Source organism: Theropithecus gelada, chromosome 3 (genome assembly GCF_003255815.1).
Source record: "Theropithecus gelada isolate Dixy chromosome 3, Tgel_1.0, whole genome shotgun sequence".
In the NCBI taxonomy this organism is placed as follows: domain Eukaryota; kingdom Metazoa; phylum Chordata; class Mammalia; order Primates; family Cercopithecidae; genus Theropithecus; species Theropithecus gelada.
Window position 1 is genome coordinate 181,859,346 of NC_037670.1, and position 23,471 is coordinate 181,882,816.

At 53.0% G+C, this 23,471-nt stretch overlaps 1 protein-coding gene across 2 annotated transcripts in view; it reads right to left on the reverse strand.

Moving 5' to 3' along the window:
- PTPRN2 (protein tyrosine phosphatase, receptor type N2) overlaps nt 1-23,471 on the reverse strand; it is an 898,882-nt gene that overhangs the window by 246,841 nt on the left and 628,570 nt on the right. For both annotated transcript variants that reach the window (XM_025379168.1, XM_025379167.1), the window contains one exon: nt 10,392-10,456. In XM_025379168.1, the coding sequence (XP_025234953.1) occupies nt 10,392-10,456 (65 nt within the window). The remainder of the gene's footprint in view (nt 1-10,391; nt 10,457-23,471) is intronic.

The following is a 23,471-nucleotide window of genomic DNA, read 5'->3' on the forward strand; positions in this document are numbered from 1 at the left end:
CTCCCCCAGCACTCGCTCCCCCCAGTACCCGCTCCCCCAGCACTCGCTCCCCCCAGTACCCGCTCCCCCAGCACTCGCTTCCCCCAGTACCCGCTTGCTCTTGGGCTTCTGGGCTGGGATTTCACAGGTTCCCTGAGACTCTCACTGTCTTGTGCGGTGGAAGTGAGTGTTTCTGGAGCGAGAGTCCCAGTTTTTCTTGGGCTCAGAGAGAGTCTGAGGTTACTGGAGTGTTACGCCCCAGTCACCGCAGCTGGGTTCTTTAGGCTGAGCTGGCACTAGGGACGAGCTTCAGAGTGAGATGTAGGGTCCAGTGGTCCCCCTAGGCTTCTATTCATGATGTGACCCAGCATTGCCATCAAACACACTGTTACCTTTGCAAGCTCAGATCAGTCACCTTACCCAAGAAAGCCTGTGAACTCTGACACCTCAGGCTTTTTAGGTCCACTGCCTGGAGCTTCAGGAGCTGTGCTCTTCAGATACTCCTGAACCCACTGCTCTCGCTGCATTCTGACAAACCTACCTCTGACCACGTGAGCTTCTCTTCCTCGTGGGAGCTGCTCCGGCTCCAGGGGCCCCGTCAGGAACGTGTGGCCAGGCTGTCTGCCCCACCAGCCCATCCTGCACCCCCCACCCACATCCACTGCCCCTTCTCTTGAATCCCCAAACACAGGCCCTCATCTAAAGTCCAGCAGTGATTTTAAACCTTTACCATGTCCTGGCCTATGCGCAGCACCGTGCCACGCAGAATCTTCACGGATGTCTGATGACTTTGGTTACTGTGAGCGTTCCGCATGGTGACCACAGTCAACAGGTCACAGAGGCCGCCCATGTCCCCAACAGTGGCTGCTCCCCTCAGGTCCCCACATTTGCTAATGTGTGTGTAAGCACCTTTGCTTTGGTTACATATTTTCTCTTTATTTAGATTGTAAAAAGTGGTACTAAAGGTAAAATGGGATAGAACTAGACACATACATTGTTCCAATCTCAATCTCCTTGTTTTGCCATAATTGGTTTTTATAATTACCCAGACATAACCACCAGGGGAAACCTCGCTGGGTAAGGGATACATGAGACTTCTCTGTTATAACTTTGCAATTCCCTGTGAATCTATAATGGTTTCAAAATAAGAAGTCAGAAATGATATAAAAACTTCTGGACAAAGGAAAAAACTCACTTCCAATTCCACTGAGAAAAATAAAATCCAAAGCCCCCAACTGATGGAATGACCCACTCTCGACCAAGAGGACCCCAGAGAAACCTTAAAACTGAGTTGGGACCATGACAGGATGAAAGTCAGACCCGCCTCGTTACCTGCCGCCATCGCTAATGACCACCAGGCTTCCTTCCCTGGGTTCAGACCCGCCTGGTCACCACCCCCCTCTCAACTAATCACCACCAGGCTTCCTTCTCTGAGGGCTGAACAGAAACCAGCCCTTTCCAAAGACTCCGTCTCTGATATCCACCAAGTGCCTGAAGCTGCTCTTCCTTTCACAGTTTCCACCCAACAACCAATCAGCATTCCTTCCTCATAAGAAACCCCATTCACGGAGCGCCTCTGGCTGGTCTGTGGAGGCTGCACAGGGAGGGCCTTCATGTCCCCTGCTTCACCTTTTGATGCAGAATGCCTAACTGTAATCTGTTTACATGTTAAGCCTCCATCCCCCAGTGAACATGGGATGCATTTTGCACACGTTAGCTGACCATGCATGCCCGTGTCTCCTCTTCATGAATATTCACAGTTCCTCCCATAACCTGCGGAATATGTATACTTAGCCACTCGCTCAGCAAAAATTCCCGTTCCCTTTGCCTCTCACTAGAAGTTCCTGTTTCTGGCTTCTGGCCGGAGGCTACGCTTCCCAGCCGGTCAGGATGGCCGCCCTGCAGGATGCAGTTCTTTATGAGGAATGAAGCTCTCCTTTCCCAATTACGAGCCTCGTCATTCTTCTGCTGCCACCATCAGCCCCATAAGAGCTGCTCTCTTATTCACCCATTACGTACATGGGCTTCTAACATCTCTGTGCACACATGTGTTTACACAGCTGCCTTTAAGTTTAGAATTTTCAAAATTTTTAATGAAATCACAGAACTTGATTTATTTGACTGTTATGAAGAGTTGCCTTGCTATCGTTTTATATTTTAAGTCAGTTTTTTGTTTTGTTTTTTTTTTTTTGGTGAAGGTTTTGTTTTTCTGACTTCCTTGCTGGGTGGAGTGTCTTCTTAGGATAAATTTCTGGGAGTTTGATTACCGAGCCAAAGGGGAAGAGTTTTTGTTTGTTGGTTCACACGTGACCCCTGCTGTCCTGCCTTTTAAAGAGTCAGACTCATTCACCCTGCCTCCCACAGAGTGTATGTATATGAGTTTCATCACATACGGTTTTTATTTATAAAACCAAAACTGTTGTTCATAAGCAACCTTCAGTACTAATCTTAAAAATAGGACTTTAGGCTGGGTGCAGTGGCTCACACCTGTAATCCCAGTACTTTGGGAGGCCGAGGCGGGTGGATCACGAGGTCAGGAGATCGAGGCCATCCTGGCTAACACGGTGAAACCCCGTCTCTACTAAAAAATACAAAAAATTAGCCAGGCGTGGTGGCAGGTGCCTGTAGTCCCAGCTACTCAGGAGGCTGAGGCAGGAGAATGGCGTGAACCCGGGAAGAGGAGTTTGCAGTGAGCCGAGATCATGTCACTACACTCCAGCCTGGGCAACAGAGCAAGACTCCATCTCAAGAAAAAAAAAAATAGGACTTTAGACTTAGGAGGTGATTGAAACATCTACAGATTTCTCACCCCATTGTAGCTGTGACATTTCACCTGCCCCCAGCACTACAGGGCTTCTGGTCTCACACAAATCATTTTGGCTGGAGAGCCCTTTGTGAGTGGTCTGCTTGCAACTCTCTTCCTCACCTGTTGGCATCTCCTAAATAGCATTTCTTCCAACCAACAGCCTTATCCACCCACCTGGACCCACCTGAAACATCTAATGTGCCTGAAAAGGCAGTCGTGCTGCTGGGCACTGCAGAGCAAGAGCTGTTACCCCGACAAGCAGGGGCAGCTCCTCCCCACCTCCCCACCTCCTCACTCCAGCTCTCTTTACCTGTGGGCAAAGGCCCCCCTCTGTCCTGTCCTCTCCTGGGTCACGCTTGGGTGTGTAGAACCAGGCATCTGGTGAGGTGGGCAGGAAATCTGCATCTTCACAAGAGTCCAGGGAGAAGGTGCATGGCCATGTTGGGCCACCACGGCTGATATGTTCCTGATATTGACTTGTCCAAAGTGTGCATTCAATGTCCAAGTTCCTCTTGGTAATCCCCAAGGAACTGGGTAGGAGCTGTGTACAGTAGCAAACCTCTTTCCACAGACAGGAAATGACAGGGTGGAAGCGGGGGCAGGAAACGAAGCTGGTTTCGAACACATTCATCATGCATCTCAGTTCTGCCCCACTGCTTGCTCCCTGTGGTAAGTGCTGAGCATCCGCACTCCCCACCCCCCAGCCCCCACCCCAGGTAACACACATCACACTGGAAATTCACATTATTCACGGGGTGGATTCTCACCCCCTGCCCCTACCCCAGGTAACACACATCACACAGGAAATTCACATTATTCACAGGGTGGATTCTCACCCCCCGCCCCCCACCCCAGGTAACACACATCACACAGGAAATTCACATTATTCACGGGGTGGATTCTCACCCCCTGCCCCTACCCCAGGTAACACACATCACACAGGAAATTCACATTATTCACAGGGTGGATTCTCACCCCCCGCCCCCCACCCCAGGTAACACACATCACATGGCAAATTCACATTATTCATGGGGTGGATTTTTACCGCCCCCCACCCCCCACCCCAGGTAACATACATCACACGGAAAATTCACATTATTCACGGGGTGGATTCTCACCCCCCGCCCCCCACCCCAGGTAACACACATCACACAGGAAATTCACATTATTCACATGGTGGATTCTCACCCCCCACCCCCCACCCCAGGTAACACACATCACACGGCAAATTCACATTATTCACGGGGTGGATTCTTATCCCCCGCCCCCCACCCCAGGTAACACACATCACACAGGAAATTCACATTATTCACGGGGTGGATTTTTACCACCCCCCCGCCCCCCACCCCAGGTAACACACATCACACGGAAAATTCACGTTATTCACGGGGTGGATGCATGACCATAGGTTCATAGACTTTTAAGGGACTTTGGGGATCCACATATTCTTAGCTACAGAATCCTTTCTTGGAAGAAAGTTTCACCCAGAAGCCCAATGAGCAGCAGCAGAAGCTTGGCGCTTGCTGAACCGGAGTGTGAGGGTGGCGTGAGCTGAGCAGGGATTCACACCCAACTGCCTCAGAGCCCCCGGGGCTCCCTGAAGAACCATCTTACGACCTCTGACCTCAGCCCACACTGAACAGAGAGAAGGCTCCCTCGGCAGAGATGGGAGGCTCTTTGCCACCCCGGCAGCCCCCAGTCTGAGCAGCTCCTCCCCTCAGCTGCTGCTCAGATCCCTCCTGTTCACGCTCTGAGCCTGCATGGGCCCTGCTGAGACTCGGGGTTGGCCACTTGTCACTGACATGCTGGGCAGGGCTCCTCTCTGCTCTATCACGATGCTTAGAAGCCAGAACGCTGGGCAGGGCACTTCTCTGCTCTATCACGACGCTTAGAAGCCAGAACACTGGGCAGGGCACTTCTCTGCTCTGTCTATCACGATGCTAAGAAACCAGAACACACCCCTAACTCTGGATACAACTGAGAAGACTGTAGCCACAGATCTGCCTTTATCCAGATTATTTTTCTTCTAAACTTTTGAGTTTTGCTTTTTGGTGATTATCACTCTCCTTTGGAAAAAAACATGGCTTTATTAATTTGAATAAAATGCAAACACTTTTCAAGATATCAGAAATTAGATTTTGAAGTACATCAAAATGCCACCCATCTATGAGGGGTGTGTATCTGCACTGTAATCTGTTCATTTCCTTTAAATTTTGTTTTGAGATATTTCCATTTGGCTTAAAAGGTTTTAATTCCACTATCTGTCATCACGTGCGTTAAACGCAAGTGCAGGGGAGAGATTTTGTAAATGCTATTAGATTTCTGTAATCAAACTCTGCTTTATATTCCAGAGTCAGGGATTAGAAGAATTTTAAATACATTTTAAAAATCGGAACCGTCAAATTCAGGCTTAACACTGAATAAGGCAACTCAAATTAGAAAAAAAGTCATTAGCTTTTAAATAATTTCTCAACTTGTACCCCTTTCTCCCATTTTCACCACCGCAAATCTACTCCAAATATACAAACCTCCTTCCCTCTCCCGGGGGCAGCCTCCTGACGGAGACAGGCAGGGATGAAGCGGGAGGCACAGACGCTGGGCTTGAGGGCCTGCTGGGCACGACGTCCATGGAGTCAAGAGCTCGAGAAGAACTCTCTTTTGAAATGTAAAATGGCCACGTGGAGAAGGATGGCGCTCCAGGAGCTGGTCTCCAACATTTAGTGGAACGAGGGAATATCTGGAGATGGCCAGGAAGACAGGCAGGTCAGGGTGGATGAGCTCCTTGTGGCCAGATCGTAACCAGTGGGTAAAATAAAGAGTACTCTAGGGTTTCATCATTTTCTGTCCCAGGGATGATGGAGCCTCTGCCCCTGGGAATGGCAAGGTCCATCCTCTGCTCGCTCAGGGGCCACAGAGGACACAGGTCGGACGTGGATGGAAGCAGAGGCGTGGTGCCGTGCAGGTGAGCTCCTGCTCCTGCCCTCGGCCCCCACGGTCCCCCGCAGGAAGCCCATCAGCCCAAGTCTAGGCAGAACCTTCCTACCCACACATGAGATGGGTGGGCATCGGGGGTGGGCAGAGGCCAATTCTTTCTAGAGTTAAATAGTCCACTTCACAGATAATCTGAGCAGCAATTCAGACTTCCATGCACTGAATCAATCTACTTCCTCGACAGAGCTCCACGAGGAAAAGTGATGCCATTTCCAATAAGAGATGAGAAAACCTAGGGGGAGAAACAGGCTCTGGCAGGAAGCTCAAGAGCCCTGCATGGTCCACATTAAGTGTGAGTCTCCCCTGTGGATATCCCAGGAGAGAAATGGAGGCGGCCTGTGGCCACACACGTCTGTTGCTCGGTGAACGGGTCAGGGCTGGAGACACAGGGAAGCTGGGGATCATCACCAAACACATGATATAAAAAGCCACAGCCCAGGTGAGTTCCCCGCAGGAGAGAGCACGGGCAGAAAGGAGGAGGGACCCAGGCCCTGGGGAGTCCGAGCTGTAGAACTGACAGAGGAGGAGCTGGTCGACGTGAAGGGAAGAGATGGCGGTCGCCCGAGTGAGTGCAGAAAGCAATGCAGGTGACGGCCGGGTTCTGCCTTCAGGAAACGACGGGCCTTATTCCTCGATGCACCTCCAGCTCCACCTGGGATGGGAGCTCCACGATGGAAGGTTTGTCTGTTTTGTTCACTGCTGTAGTTTCAGTTCTTAAAACCTGCCTGACACGTATAAATATTCAGGAATGAGCGAACGCACAGCCCACTAAACGGAGGCTGAGCAGGGACCCTCAGACACGCACATCGAAATCCCACATGACATATGGCATCGGCTCTGAGGAGCACGAAGCCACGAGCACAGGAAGAAAGGGGATCTCCAGATTCCAACATGGAGCGGAGCCATCGAAACCAGGCGTGACCGGGAGCTGCTGCTCAAGTGGCTCTTGGACATCTGGAACCTTTCCTTGGATCCCAGTGTGTGGAAGCCGAGAGCTGGGGGGTGAGTTCCGACAGCCACACGAGGACACCCCGTGCGGCCTTGGGGTGGATGGAGATGGGGACTCCACATGAGGCCCAGGACCTTGAGGACCTGCCTCCCTCAAGACTGAAGCCCAGGAACAGACCACCCACCAGCTGGGGAAGTGGGGAGGGGGCGGAACCCCAGGCCTGTGCACATGCCAGAGCAAGGTCCACACGTCACTGAATGGCGCAGAAACTCCCAGGGGGACAATTGACACGACAGTGGATCCGCTGGGACACTGAGGGCAAAACTTCTTATCCAGAAACTCTCACACAGAAATTCACACCTCAGTATCATCAATCCCTGCTGAAGGTAAGCTCACAATTCTAAAGAAAGACTTCATCAACCACGAACGCGGACAGACCCGCAGGAGGCGTTCAGCAGACGTGATGAGCAGGAGTTGTAGAAACCTAAGACTAGGAAACAGCCGGAGGGTGTGGACGAGACCGTAAAATAAGTAGGTTTAAAATGACTGAAAAGATAGAAGATGGTATCGAACACATAATCAAAGTAGAAGGCAAAAGAACAGATTTGATAAATTACTAAATAAAAAGTTTTTCTAAGTGAAAAATACAGTAACCAAGAGAAAAGTACCCAACATTTGAGTTTTACAACAGATTAGACACAGAGGAGGAGGGAACGTGGGAGACAATTTCAGGAAATAATCCGTCATGTAGCATCGAGGGAGGGAGAGGCGAAGGCGTGACAGAGGGTGCTGAGACACGGTGGATGGAGCCAGAAGGTCCAACCCCTGCCTAATCCAAATGCTGTGGGGGCGTCAGGACCACGGTGAGAATGACAGTGAATGTTTATGAGTGCTCACTCGTCTGCACTCCGCCGCCCCAGACGTCAGGACCACGGTGAGAATGACAGTGAATGTTTACGAGTGCTCACTCGTCCGTACTCCGCCACCCAGAAACCTGCACACAACCCGGTGGTGTGGGTTCTGTGATGACCCCTGTTTGACAACAGAGGAAGGAGAGTCACGGGGTGAGCACAGAGACCACGGGAGGCCACCGTGAAACAGATGGCGAGGGGCGGCTCTGCAGAGTCAAGAAAGGGCCTGAGTGAAAGGAAGCACCAAGTACAGCACAAAACCCAGATTCCCCAATCCAAGCGGGGAGTGCCTGGACATCACAGGTACCCAGCGGAGGATGGGAGGAGCTGGGAGGACCAAACTCAGATCCCCTGATACAAGCGGGGAGTGCCTGGACATCACAGGTACCCAGCGGAGGATGGGAGGAGCTGGGAGGACCAAACTCAGATCCCCTGATCCAAGCGGGGAGTGCCCGGACATCACAGGTACCCAGCAGAGGACGGGAAGAGCTGGGAGGACGAAACCCAGATGCCCCGATCCAAGCGGGGAGTGCCCGGACATCACAGGTGCTCAGCAGAGGACGGGAGGAGCTGGGAGGAGCTGGGAGGACAAAACCCAGATGCCCCGATCCAAGCGGGGAGTGCCCGGACATCACAGGTGCTCAGCAGAGGACGGGAGGAGCTGGGAGGACTAAACTTCCCCAATCCAAGCGGGGAGTGCCCGGACATCACAGGTGCCCAGTGGAGGACGGGAGGAGCTGGGAGGCTGCAGCCACAGGTCCAGGCCCCGTGGCTCCTCCAGTATGGGAAGGGCAGCTCTGTCCTGAAAGGGTGGCCGTGGAGGTGCTGTCCTCCAGGCCCAAGTGTGTGTGGGAAGGAGCTCCGTCCTGAGTGGGCGGCCAGGGAGGCGCTATCCCCCCGGCTCATGTGTGCGTGGACAATAATATCTGACCTTCCATGCTTAAGAGGCAAAGTGCAGCGAGGCACACGGCAGAAGCCACTTGGGCTGGAGCTGCCCAGTCAGTGGCTCTGCCTGTCACCACGTCCTGCCGCTTTCCTGGAGTGGCCAGAGTCCAGGTTTCAATGAGGAAGGTGTGTCTGGACACCAGGCACCACACTGGTCACCTCCCAGATGAACCCCAGAGTCTCCCATTCCCCGTCCCCCACCCCTGCCCCTCCAGCCCTCTCAGGGCAGAGCCTCCTTCATGTTCACAGGACCCACCTCCCTGCCCACCACAGCCGCTTCTCACGGGGCCTAAATATTCCACAGTTCAGCAGATGGTCCCAGCCTCGACGCGTTCTCTGACCAGATTACAGAGACGGCTCTAACCTGAGTCCATCTAGATTTGTCCCTAACTCCTGGACATCATTATCCCTGTAGGAATGACTTAGCACCAAACACCACCCCACGTGATGAGCTCAGAGGGAGAGGAAAGGCAGGAGGACACCACAGCTCCTTCCACATGTAGGAGACACACAGCCGCCGGTGTGACACGGGGTCACAGCCGCCCCCCACTGACTCCACCTCGAGGCCACTTGGCCCCTCCGCATCAGTCACTGCACCTTCTGTGGGATGCAGGTGGCTCTCGGCAGCCCCCCAGACTCTTGGCTTCTTTCTCACCCTTTGCTGGGTGCTAAAGACACAGTAAGCTTCTGGGAAAGACCAGGGCATCACCGGCTGCCCAACACCTCGTTCATCCAGCACGAGCCAGGAAGGCATCAAGAAACACCGAGAACAGGAGCACCTGTGGGGCCGTGAGGCCGGTTTCCATCGGTCACTGGCTGCTCTCCTCTCCCACACCCTGCCCGTCATTTAACCGAGAGGCAGACATTTTCCAAGCCCTTCAGGCTATCCTTAAGCAGGCACTGCATGGGAAGCGCAAGAACCTCTGTTTGGGAAGAACGGCCAATTAAGCAGATTCTTAGTTCAAGAGCCCGAGTCTCGGGCCTGGTGAGGACGAGATTTCCCCGCAGAAGCGGCCTGTCTTTAAGTGGCTCCGCAGAGGGCGGTTCTGCTGTGTAGCAAGCACACTCATAAATAAGCGCTCCTTCACAGTTAATTATCTCTAATGGCGAGCGCTGTGAAACCCGAAATCTCAAATGCAAGAGCGCAGATTGGTTTCGGTCCGCACTGACTTACGAGTGGCCACACGCCATTCCTGAGAGGAGGCGCGTCCGCGCTCTGTGTGCCGTTCATTAAGTTGTCATGTGAGGGGACAGTGCCCGCGGCTCTGGCTGCTGGCGGAGCCTGGCCAACGCCTCTCTGACACCAGCATGGTGGGGTTTGGACACACGGGGGCTTGATAGATTTTCAATGATATTATGGAAGCATGTCCCGTTTTATATCACCTCTCCCAAATATACGTCCTTCGATATTGAAGATACAAGCATGTCCCACTGCATCCCAGGAGGAAAGAGGAATCCCTCTAGCCCATATTCATTTTCACACACTTAGCAACTACAAAACAGCTGAAGAGGGGAGGAAGTGCACGTTTTCTGAAGGCTTCTCTGTTCTTCTTAGCCATTAATGCTTTTTCTTGTGGGGATACTAAATTACGACTTCAAAGGCCCTAAGACATCATTGAACTCTCCAGGCACATTTTGTCCCCGTTTCCCACCCACAGAGGATGCTCCTGCCGCAGCCCACTGGTCCTCCCCGGAAAACAGGACCTCGGCTGAATCAACCTGCAGGTCCAGCCTCTGTTCTCACGGTGCTCACCAGCACCCAGACAGCATCACCGATCTCAGAGCAGACGGCGCCCCTCCCGTTACTCACCGACCCGACTCCGGTTTGAAGAATTTTCAGTCCAGAGGTTTCCTCCAGTTTGTCTTTGTTGTCAACTGTTAGGAAAAATCAGAAAGCACAGGGGTCAGGTTGGAAAGGTCCTCAGTCTCCGGGCACCTCTGAGCATTTTTCTCCATTGAAAAATTCAATTACCGACTGCTTGACCCATCTACCTTAATGGAAGGGTCACGAACAGGCACAGAATTAGAACCTGAACGAGGCTCCATTTTCCCACCGACCACTGGGTCCCCCTCGGGCCAGCTCAACTGTGCGCCTTTGGTTCCATCTAGAAAGGGATGTCCCACCAGGACCCCAGGACTACCGTGAATCACTGATGAGAACTATGTAGACACACTCTGCAAACTGCAACGTCTTATTTTAAAATTACGTAATCGTTCGTAGCTGTCTAATTACTGGGAAATATGTGTCATTAACCAGCATTAGGTGTTGATAAAAAGACTCCCCAGAAGGCCAAGCCGAACGTGTGTATTTCTGTCATCAGCACCACCAGCTACTCTGCGGCCTCTTGTTCATGCCCTGACAGGAACATCCTATAATAATTTAGCTCTCATAAAAGCCTCACCCTGGTTTTCTCCTGATGTAGAATGAGGAAGACATTCAGAGAACGAATTGCACTTGATGGCAAACCATGGGAAATGAGCTCTGGAAACAATTAGCAGATGGAAATGAACCCTCAGTAATCCCAGCACCAACACTGCAGCAAATCCACCTGCCTCACTTCGCGGAGAGGACGGGTGTCACAAGGCAATTGACCTTGGCTTACGACTCTGTGGAAATACGCGTTTGCATAAAGCCCTTGTCGCTTTGGAGATGAAAACCAGAAAAAAACGGAATTTCACTGCAAACCCTACCAACGAAGAGGGCTTGCGATTGTGATTAACACAGGATGAGGCAGCAGGAAAATATCAATTACTCTCACCCCTTATTGTAGCACCCCCGTGTTAATCTGGGGTAATGAAATTATTCCTTTCGGAGGGACGCGAACGAGATCCTGTCACAGCCTGCCCTTCCCACCTTTGCGGCCTCTCCATTGTCTTACGGAAAGTTTTTCCCTTCGAGCAAATGCATATTATTTTTTACATGTAATTACCTACTGCGCTGAAAGAACGAGGCAGACAGAAAACTGTGCTAAAGCAAAGCTCCTTTAAAGCTTTAGGATGGGGTGGGGCCCCAGGGGAGGGGAGGGGAGGACACGGACGTAAGCCTTGGGTGGCAAGAGAGCTGTAAGGTCGTCCGTGCTGATGTCCTCCCGCAAACAGAGGAGACATTTTGCGGAGACATCTGACTGATCGGCACGCTTCCCTCAGGTGGGTAATAGCGGACTCTTTTAAGCAGGCTGAGGAACAGAAAGTGAATACAAAAGCAACCTGAGAACCACCCCGGTCACTGCTGCAGAACAGTCACTGATGTCAGGGTCAGGAATGGAAACAGCAGCCCAGCCCACAGTAATGAGAAAAATCCAATCCACAGGGGAGCAACCTTTTCCTGTGAAGGGCAGGTAGCAACTGGGTCAGGCTCGGCAGGCCCACGGCTCCGTCTTAGCTACTCAGCCCTGCCTTGCAGTGTGGAGGCAGCTGCAGGCCACGCCTAAGTGAATGGTCGTGGCTGTGTTCCAATAAAACTTTATTTACAACAGCAGACAGTGGGTCTGATTTGACCTGCAGGCTGTGGTTGCCAAGAGGTTGCCCGGCCCTAGTCCCTTCTCCACACTGCCCAGGGTGTCACGAGCAGTCAGTCTAACGGTGTCTGTCCATCCTTGGACTCAACATCCAGACCTCTGGTTCCAAATCCAGACCCTTCGGTGGTCCTTCAAAGCCTTTCAGTGGTGTCCTCTGCAAGCACGGAGAACTTGCCTTGCTGGCCCTGAGGTCCAGGTGACTCTCCTTGTCCAGATATTGGGCTTTTCAGCACATTTCAGGCGTTCTCTGTCCCCTGCCAGGATGCTCTGTGCTCCTCAGTCTGACGAAAACACAGTCCTCTTTCCAGGCAGCTCAGGCCCCACATGTGCTCAGAGACACCCCCTTCTTCACCATCCTCAGCACGGCCCTGTGTGTCTCACAGCTCATGGTGTGCAGGCTGCCTGTCCCATGCACAACAGAATTGTGAACTGTCGCACTGGGTAATTTCTGCTCTGTGTAAATGCTCCCATCACGGCTGACTTCAGCGCTCATGTGAAACTACTAAAGGGAATGGGTAGAGACACTGTCTTGGTCCGTTTGTGTTGCTGTAAAGGAACACCCGAGGCTGGGCAATGTACAAGCAAAAGAGGTTTCTTTGGCTCACAGTACTGCAGGCTGCACAAGAAGCATGGCACAGGTGTCTGCATCTGAGGATGCCCCAGGCTGCTTCCACCTGCAATGGAAGGTGAAGGGAGCCGTGCAGTGTGCAGAGCTCACATGGGGAGAGAGGAAGCAGGAGGGGGCGAGGGAGGGCCAGGCTCTCGTTAACAGTCAGGTCTCACAGGAGTGAAGAGAGAAGAAGTTGCTGACCTCCACCCCGGGAGGGCATGAATCCATTCAGGAGGGATCCGCCCAGCCCCATGCGCCCCTCCCCCATGATCCAAAGGCCTCCCACCAGGCTGTGCCTCCAACCTGGCGACCGAATTCCAACATGAGGCAGGGCGGGGTCGAACCTACCAGATGCAGAGTCGCACATGGGGAGTGAATTTCAAACCGAGGCAGGGCAGGACCGAACCAAGCAGACGCAGAGTCACATATGGGGACTGATTTTTAACATGAGGTACGGCGGGGCCGAACCAAGCAGATGCAGAGTCACACATGGGGAGTGAATTTCAACATGAGGCATGGCGGGTCTGAACCAACCAGACGCCCAATCACACATGGGGAGTGAATTCCAACATGAGGCACGGCGGGTCTGAACCAACCAGACGCCCAATCACACATGGGGAGTGAATTCCAACATGAGGCACTGAGGCATGGCGGGGCCGAACCAAGCAGACGCAGAGTCACATATGGGGACTGATTTTTAACATGAGGTATGGCGGGGCCGAACCAAGCAGATGCAGAGTCACACATGGGGAGTGAATTTCAACATGAGGCATGGCGGGTCTGAACCAACCAGACGCCCAATCACACATGGGGAGTGAATTCCAACATGAGGCACGGCGGGTCTGAACCAACCAGACGCCCAATCACACATGGGGAGTGAATTCCAACATGAGGCACTGAGGCATGGCGGGGCCGAACCAAGCAGACACAGTCACACATGGGGACTGAATTCCAACATGAGGCACAGCGGGGCGAACTAAGCAGACTCAGACCTGCAGGTGCACAGGAAAGAGTTCCCACCATGCAGACACGGAGGACAGAAATAATCTCAAGGGCGCTGATGACATGAAAATGTAGAAAACCAGTTATAAAATGGTGAGCTTGAGTATTGATCGCCTCTGCTCTTAAAACAGCTTATTTAAGTGTGCTTTTATCATTCAGTGTTTCACAATGGCTGTATGAATAACGGGCTCACAAAATTCCTGAAAAAGTAAAACTAGTTCTGTCGAGTGGATGCAAACGGTCCCCCGTGCTGCTGGCACAGTGCTTTGTTTATTCCCCAAGTGGGCCTCCCTGTCCGTGTTTCCTTGGTCCTGAAGTGGGCCTTCCTGTCCGTGTTTCCTTGGTTCTGAAGTGCACATTTCCCCCAGCTGAAGTGGGGTGGCAGCATGGGCCAGTGCAGTGATGACTCTCGGCAATTCCCGCCGCCCTGAATAGGCAGCGCAGCAAGGCGCATCCTTGGAGGCCTTGGGGAGGGAATGAGTCCTTGTTTCTGCCTGAGCACTTTCTACTGGGGCCTCCCAAGACGCCAGGAACGCGCGGCAGCAGAACTTCCAGAAAGGCCGTCGGCTGTGGCCAACAGTAACTCAGAGGATGATCTTCTTGGCTACAGTGGAATGCTCATGAGAAATGCTGTGTGGCCAGCCTGGAGAGCACGTGTGGACCAGCCAGCGGCGGCCTGGAGAGCACGTGGAAATCAACCCTGCTGCGGCCTGGAGAGCAGGTGGGGACCAGCCCTGCGGAGGCCTGGAGAGCACGTGGGGACCAGCATCCTGCTGTGGAGATGCTCAGTGGAGGGGCTCTGAGTGTGACATGTGTCAGGATTCTTTAACCCGTTGATCGCTAAAACTCCTTTTAGATGCCCATGCAAGAGTGAGGCTGATAAATGAGTCTGAGAGATTGTTCAATAAGTACAAAATCATCTGAGGTGATTCCAAAGCATGTGCTGTGGTTCAGTGGCACCGTCTGCTCTTCACTGGACCTGAGCTGAGAAATGGTTTCCAAGTCAGTGAAACAGGCATCGTGAGCCTCTCGAGGACAGGCAAGGTTCTTCAGGGTCTGTGACTGCACTTTGATGCTTAGGGGCCTGTGTTCTTTCTTCAACAAATGCATCCACGCTGCTGCAAAGGACATGATTTGGGGCCACCATCCTAAGCAAATTAATGCAGAAGCAGAAAGCCACACGCTGCCCCACGGTCTCTCAAGGAAGCGGGAACCAGACATCATCAGAGAGCCACACGCCGCCACACGCACTCACATGGAAGCGGGAAGCAGACATCATCAGAGAGCCACACGCCGCCACACGCACTCACATGGAAGTGGGGAACAGACATTAGAGAGCCACACGCTGCCACACGTACTCACATGGAAGTGGGGAACAGACATCAGAGAGCCACACGCCGCCACACGCACTCACATGGAAGCGGGGAACAGACATCAGAGAGCCACACGCTGCCACACGCACTCACATGGAAGCGGGAACCAGACATCATCAGAGAGCCACACGCCGCCACACGCACTCACATGGAAGTGGGGAACAGACGTCAGAGAGCCACACGCCGCCACACGCACTCACATGGAAGCGGGAACCAGATATCATCAGAGAGCCACACACCGCCACACACATCACATGGAAGCGGGAACCAGACATCAGAGAGCCACACGCCGCCACACGCACTCACATGGAAGCGGGAACCAGACATCATTAGAGAGCCACACGCCGCCACACGCACTCACATGGAAGTGGGGAACAGACATCAGAGAGCCACACGCCGCCACACGCACTCACATGGAAGTGGGGAACAGATATCAGAGAGCCACACGCCGCCACACGCACTCACATGGAAGCGGGGAACAGACATCAGAGAGCCACATGCTGCCACACGCACTCACATGGAAGCGGGAAGCAGACATCATCAGAGAGCCACACGCCACCACACGCACTCACATGGAAGTGGGGAACAGACATCATCAGAGAGCCACACGCCGCCACACGCACTCACATGGAAGTGGGGAACAGACATCAGAGAGCCACACGCTGCCACACGCACTCACATGGAAGCAGGAACCAGACATCATCAGAGAGCCACACACCACCACATGCACTCACATGGCAGTGGGGACCAGACATCAGAGAGCCACACGCCACCACACGCACTCACATGGAAGTGGGGACCAGACATCATCAGAGAGAGCCACATGCCGCCACACGCACTCACATGGAAGTGGGGACAAGACATCAGGTACTCACAGCCGTAGAGACGGGAACAACAGACACCGGGGAATGTAAGAGGGAATGTGAGAGGCAGCGAGAGGGAGGCGGGAGGAAAGGGCTGAAACTCCCTCTGGGGGACGTGCTCACTACCTGTGTGACGGGAGCAAGTGTACCCCAAACCTCAGCATCACCAGTATGCCCAGATCACAAGCCTGCACATGTACTCCCGGAATCTAAAATAAAAGCTGAAAATTAAATTTACGGATAAGTAAACAAATGTGCCACCAACACCCTCCCAGCACGCCCCCGGTGCTGCCTGGCAAGCCTCTCAAAACTGACCCCGGACCTCTTAAACTTTAGTTCAGTCAGTTTAAATCAGCAATTGAAGCAAACAACCTGAATTAATTTTTTTTTTTTTAAGTACTGAAAGGTTTTAAGAGAGTACAAGGGACAGTTTCATTCTCGAGCTAATCTGAAACTGCAGTGTAAGTCAAAATCGAAGTCACAGAGTAAAGTAATTGAAAAGTAATGAAGCTGGCAGTGGCTACGTTCCCGCCACACGCCAAGTGCCGGGGCCAGCGCTTCCCACACTTCAATCCGTCTCCCCGTCCAGGCTGTAGATTCCCATGCACACTTCCCCCGCAGCTGTGAGGACCACGCGGGAGCCTCTGAGCCAGCGTGGTCCAGGTCTCGGCACCCAGCAAGCGACGAATCCACGGCCCTCGTGGTGGCAGCTGTTTCGCTGCATGTGTTGTGACCGGGCCACCATCATTCCTAAGGAGAAGGTATCTGCTCCGTGTCTGACACTGCAGTGTGCTCTGGTCTCTGGCGCTATTAACTCGCCGATCAGTGCTTCTGCTTGTGTTCTGAACGTCAAACATCAGCTGGAGCATCGCTCGACGACTCTGCTCCGGGTGACTCAGTTATCAAGGTTTTCCCCCAACAGCGGAATCGCTGTGGCCCCCAGTAGCACCCACAGCAACAGCACAAAGGTCACCAGGATTCTCCTGATTTCTTCTGTTTCCCAGGAGAGGGTCTGTGTTCCTTCCCCCACAGGCCGGTTCCTTCGCAGGAGGAGTGAGGGGCTCCGCAGGCTGCTTCTCAGCACCCATAGGCTCCCGGTGTCACTGCTCCCTTCCCGAGGCCTCGCACACCGCTGCTGAGTGATGCTGCCCGGCGCTGTGCTGGGCACTGACATGCAACCTGCCAGTTCACGTCAAGAAACTCCACCATCCTCTGGAAAGCCCGACAGTGCCCTGAGCAGGTGCCGGGGAGTCTCAGAAAACACAGAATCCGGGTCCCAGAGTCCCCAGAGTCCAGCTTCTTGCCAGGGAAATCTCTTTGGAGACTGCCGAGTGCTTTCGGGGGTGTCTGTGCGTTCCCTTGGCGCTGGGGAAGGAGGCAGTGTCTGTGGGGCATCAGCTGACTTCATGGGGTCCTGTGTTCCGGCCCCTTTCGGCGATGCCTGTCCTCACTAGTTCACTTTCTGACTTTGAGATTTCTCGCTGGCGGAGAGAACTGAAAAACAGGGAGGCTGCCGTTCCCTCCTCCTGCGCCGTGAACGCTGCACAAGGCAGCCTCTGCGGCACAGCCCTGTGGTTTGTCGCTTCAGATTTTTTTTTTTAACCTCAAATATGCCTAAAAGGAAAAACAATGCCTCGTGGTCCCCAGCATCCTGTGGGTCTCAGGCCACCCTGGACACCTCTCGACGTTATTCCTGCATCCTTGACGCCGTACCGGATTTCCCTAAACGGCCGCGTGGATTCCCTTTTCCACCCTGTTGGTGGAACTGGGACACGTGTTGAACTCGGATCCTGACGCATCTGCACTGGGGAGTCCGCCGTCCTCTGACGGGACTTCTGCCCACACGTGTCTAACCGAGGACTCACACCTACTCCTTTTAAGTCTAGAGTAAATGCCTGCTGATTCTCAGTGTTCTTCTGTTCCTTTTTATGAACTCCATGACAACACTGCCAAGTTTTAAGTCTCTGCTAACCATGTTGAAGGAGGAAAAAAAGAAAAAGCCTGCTTCAGCCAGATGTCCATCAAATGCCAGGTCTGAGTTATGTTTTGAGCCGAGCTCTGGGCCTCCCGAGTCTGTCAGGCCAGGGCGTGGAGACAGTTGGAGAAGCTGCCTTAATAAAGGCACAGAACAACAGAGAAAGCCCGTTTTTATCTTCATGGGAGACAAAAAGGGTTTCCAAACACAAAAAAGAAGTCCTTTAAAATTAAATTCACTAGATGAAGGATATGCAAATTACCTGAAGAAGCGGAACCCTATAATGTTCTCAAAATTCTGCAATAGCCTATTTAATGAGTATTTTAATTTATCAGACTAATTCTTTGCACTTGACAATTTATGCAGCATTCCATATAATTAAGCACGCTGCTACAGTGGAATAATTTTGCCTACTCTCTTTATCCTCGTTATTTTAACCTGAAAGAATGTGCGGAAGTCTCTTCTGTAACCTAATTACAATGGGGATCGCTTAATGGCTTTGCTCCATTAGAAGGCTGGGGGGAGGGAGAGCCCCCAGGCCCAGGGTGAAGCTGTCACCTGGAGCCTGGCCAGCTTTCTGGACAGCACCACTGGCTTCCTTAGGAAGGGTCCTCCCCCCTGATGGGGTGGAGCCTGGTTTCTGGCCGAGCTGAAAGGACACCCCCAGGGTAAGAGCTGCCTCCTGTGCCACAGCCACCCTAAACAAGCTGCCTCAACGCTGCCACTTTCCACCCAGGGCCCCCGTGCAGGGGGTCAGCATCTCCGGGTAATTTGGGGACCTCTGAGGACTCTGCCCCTGCCCTGAGGTCAGCCTTCCTGAAGCTGGAAGCCACCGGTCAGGATTCCCCGTGCAGGTCAGCAAGGTGCCCAGCCAAGGGCTTTCCTTAAAGTGGGTGTCATTCCTGGGAAAAGGAAGGGGAATGAGCTTTGAAGGAAGCTGATTCAGTGATCGGAACTCGGACCCCAGCCCGCACCTCCTTTCCTTTTTGGGTATCTCAGGTGGCCACAGAGCCGCTGGGAGTGCACAGGCCTCCTGGGCCTGGGCGAGCTGCCCTGTCGCAGACTGACACGAGGCCCACCTGGGCACAGGGCTGATCACAATTCCTGTAAAGGAATCTTTTAAAAATAAGCAATGTCCGTGCTTTCCTATTTCAGCCCATTCTCTTTCCCCATGTCGTTTTCTGAAAAGAACTCTAGCAGGGCCATACGTGAGGCCCACGAGGGTCCCCACCTTCCCTCGGAGTGGCTGCTCCCAGACTGGGCTCTCTCAGTGGTAATAGGTTGTCTATGAAAAAATGGGGTCTTTATTCATACCAGGTTGAGAAACAGCCTGCTGGTCGCTCAGGCCAAACCTAAAAACTCCTAAAAAAAAGTTAAAAAATTGCGAACCTTCTCAAAGCCTTTCACTCACTACTGTACGCTGTGAACCTTTCATGTACCCTCTGGGCACGGGGGCACATGTTGCTCTCCTAGGACCATGGGTGGCATGGAGGATGGGTTGGGGGCTGAGGGAGACCTTAGAGAGGGGCGGGGTAGGCAGGACCCACGTGTCCTGAGCCCCTCTAGACTGGAGGCTCGCCAGGGTCTGAAGCTTCCTGGAGAAGGCCCTGCTCTAAATTTCTTTGGTTCTGGGATCTCTAACATGTCTTAACATCAAACACATGCAGTGACGCTTCCTCAGTCCTCATTTCAGAACCAAAGACTCTCACTCAGCAAATCCTGAGATCCCGAGATCCTGACACCCTGACACCTGTTGGAAAGGTCTGGAAGCCGCCATGGAAGCTGTCACTCGGCCCCATGGGACACTGGGCTGTGGAAGGTGTGCCCCCAAGGGTGGTATGTCTCCGAGGGTGGAGAGGCTGGCCCTGGAGGCAGGTGCAGGTTGGGGGGTGGGGTCCTCACCACAGCTGGAGGGAGGTGCACGGGGAGGGGCCCTGAAGGGATGGTGGCCACCCAGGACCCCCCACAGCAGGTTTTCCTGTACAGGTGAGAGAACCTTTCTGTGGAGAGGCCCCTGCCTCACTCAGAGTGCTGTCCCAACACCGTCACCTGCAAGAACCCTCTGGATGACACGCTGTAGCCGGGCCATGTACAGCTGTTTTTTGTTGGGCTGTGATGGTGGCTGGAGGCAGGTCCCATCCAGCGCACAGCCCTGGCCTTCTGCAGCCCTCTCGGCAGCCAGCCCTGCTCCTTGGAAGTGGTTCTCAGCCAAAGGCCTGCTCCTGTGTGAGCAAGATGCCTTGGGAGTGGGAGGGAGCTGGGGTGCATTTACGTGTGTTTAATCTCAGTCCCACCACAGCACACGGCGCCCAGGGTCCTCGGCTGACCCTACACCTCCTCGGCCCCCAAAGCTCGTCCTTCCCCAAACCCTCGGGGAGGAGACAAGGGTCACAGTGTGGCTGGTGATGGTGGGAGCAGGAACCAGTGTTTTATGCTCAGATCTGTGCTGAAATCACTTTGGACAGCCGAGGGGGCGGGAGGATGAAACATAAAACAGCCTTCAAGGTGGGTGTGACAGCATCTGGGGCACTCTGTGACCAAGCAGTGGGGCCCGAGGGTAAGAACGTGGGCTCGGAGAGGACCAGGCCAAAGCTCTGTGCAGCCACTGGCCAGCCAGGCACCACGGGAACATCCACCCCTGTATGTGGGGTGTCCTGGGTGGCAACATCTCCCTGACTCGTGTGTGGCGTGTCCCCGGTGGCAGTATCTCCCTGACCCACGTGTGGGGTGTCCCGGGCTGGGCCTCAGGCTTCTCTTTTCCACCCTCTTCTGCCTCCATGTACTGTGTTTAGTCCTCAGGCCCTGACTGGCATCTGTTCGATGATCAGAGCTGTTTTCTTTCCTCAGGCCCCATCCTTTCTGCAGATCTGATATTCCCACCTGTCTTCTTCCTGCTTCCACCAGGATGTCCAGTGGTGTCTCCACCCAAATTCCTGACCTCACCGACTTCCCCAAGCCTGTCTGTCCCCCATGTCCCCAGCCGGCCAGTAGCTCAGGCCCACAGCCGCAGAGCCGCCTTCATCCTCCTCGGACACAGCACAGCGCGCCTGGTGAGACCGGCAGGTTCTGGCCTCAGGGTGCACACGGGACCTGCCGGTGTCTCCACGAGCCCAGGTGGGTCCAGCAACTCATTCTCTGCTCTGGATCTTGCAGAGACCCCAATTGTGCTGGCTGGCTGGCTCTTCCATCCACGGTGCCGGGCCAGGCCTGGGAGGGGCCGCGCAGGCCGAGCCTGGACGATGTCCCCTGCACCCAGCACTTCTGCCACGCGAGCCGTGAAAGGGCCTCCACCCCTGCAGCCTGCCTTCCGTGGAAGCCACGTGTTACGTGAGGCCTTTCGTGCCCGGGAGCAGGGAGGTTTGAAGAGTGGAAGCGCTTAGGCAGGAGAAAACACAAATTAATGAATGTGTCAAATCCTGCTGCTCAGGTTGCAGAAAAGCCAACATTCTGCATAAAGAAGTATTCGTTCCTGGCAGTGCCAGGCACCCACTCTGGCATTTCTTGACACGTCGGCTCACAGCTCTGGAGGTACACGGACAAACGTGGAGGCGCCCGCAGCACCTCACAATCCCTTTCACCTTTCCACGTCAGTCTAGACAGGACATACATGACTCACGCTACCAGCTCATGACATCAGCAACCGCAGGGATCTCAGAGCCAGAACTGCAAATGGCAAATGTCTTATTCTTATAAAAATATGGGCTACAATTTGATTAAATTGTCAACAAATACAATTTAAAATTCAGCTTTATTTAAATACTTTTGATTGAAAATTTTGATATTTTTTGAATTATATTTGGCTTTAGAATATTTTTGAAGAAAAATGACTTTTGAAGCATAATTTTAGTTTACAATTTTAAATGCATTTTTATTTTTAATGAAAATACTTTACATTTTGTACCCCATGTGCAATTACAGTTGAATCATTTCTGTCTAAAACACTCCAACTTTATGAAGATCGTAATTAAACAATCTAGTGATTTCATGAAACGAGGGGAATAAAACGCATTTACAAATAAATATATAATTTACAAAATTATGTATGTCATTAATTTATTACTCAGCCAAACCTTACCAGCCCATTGAGAGAGAATATCACTACTCACAGGCTTGTAATCCAATCTACTGTCTTTTTCATTGGATTAATTTGCAGAAATAAAAACAATAGCTTTATATACATGTAAATAATTTTTTCACTATGAACATACGTTTTTCAAAGGATGAAGCATTTTTTTAACAGCTAATGAGCCTCACATAGACTTTTAAATGTTCAGAAGCCCAGTATGGAATGCCACTTGCCCTCTGGTCTTGGACCCCTAGACAGCTGGACAGGGGCTGAGTCTACACAGAGTGGGGAAGGAGGGTGCTGCCCATTCACACACACTCACGCCTCTCCTCAAAGCCCTGCGCTGGCCCATCTCACCCAGAGTGAGGTCTACAGTCCCAGCCACAGACACAGGGCCCTTCAGAACCTGGCCCTTGGCTGCCACCCTGATATCACCTCCAACAGCTCCCTCACCCCTGCTCAGCCACTCCAGCCCCTTCAGCGTGGGATGCCCTGGCCAGCACCTGCCTCAGGGCCTTTGTACCTGCTGTTTGTTCCTGAGCCTCAAATGCCCGCCTGCAGCCATTGGCATGGTCCTCCTGTTCTCACCCAATGTCGGGCCCTCACCCCATCACCTGCCTGTCCCCTCATCCAGCTTCATTCTTTCCCAAAACATTTATCACCCTCTGACATAATGCATGCTTGTTTATCATCCATTTTTTCTCTAGAATATCGGTTCCACAAAGCAAGGATTTGCCCTAGTGCTTAGAACACTGCCCAGCACCTAGGAGGACCTCAACGAGGATCTGTTGAGGGAATGAATAAGTGACTTGTAGGAAGCATGAGCAAATTAACTCCCTAGTGGCAGCGTTCGAGCGTTACTCTCTCTAGGATGATCACGCCACCGGTGTTACCTCTATTACTAAGGCCAGTGGTGGCACTGGTGGTGCAGGGCGGGAGTTTCCTATACCTTCCACACCCATAGTTCTAGTTTTGAACCAAAGAGCCAACGACACAAGGATATCTGAGGATTCTTGACTTGCAGTCTCATAATTCTCTCCAACATGGGCTGCCAGCCACGAGCACGGGTGCAGGATCATGCACGTATGCCGTGGGAACACGCGCAGGATCATGCACGTACGCCATGGGAACGGGCCCAGGATCACGCACATACACCGTGGGAACGGGCTCAGGATCACGCACGGACGCCGTGGGAATGGGCTCAGGATCACGCACGGATGCAGTGGGAACGGGCTCAGGATCACGCACGTACACCCTTCTGCACAGCTGGTGGAGGCTTCCTCTTTCCCACATGGTGCGGTGTAACCTGATGGTTTGTATGCAAAGCAAACCCATTCATAGCTGACTGTGTCAAAACACAGCCAGAAAGATGCCATGTGGCAGGGCACACGTGTGTGTGTGTGTGTGTGTGTGGGTGTGGGTGTGTGTGTGTGTGTGTGGGTGTGGGTGTGTGTGTGTGTGTGTGTGTGGGTGTGTGTGTGGG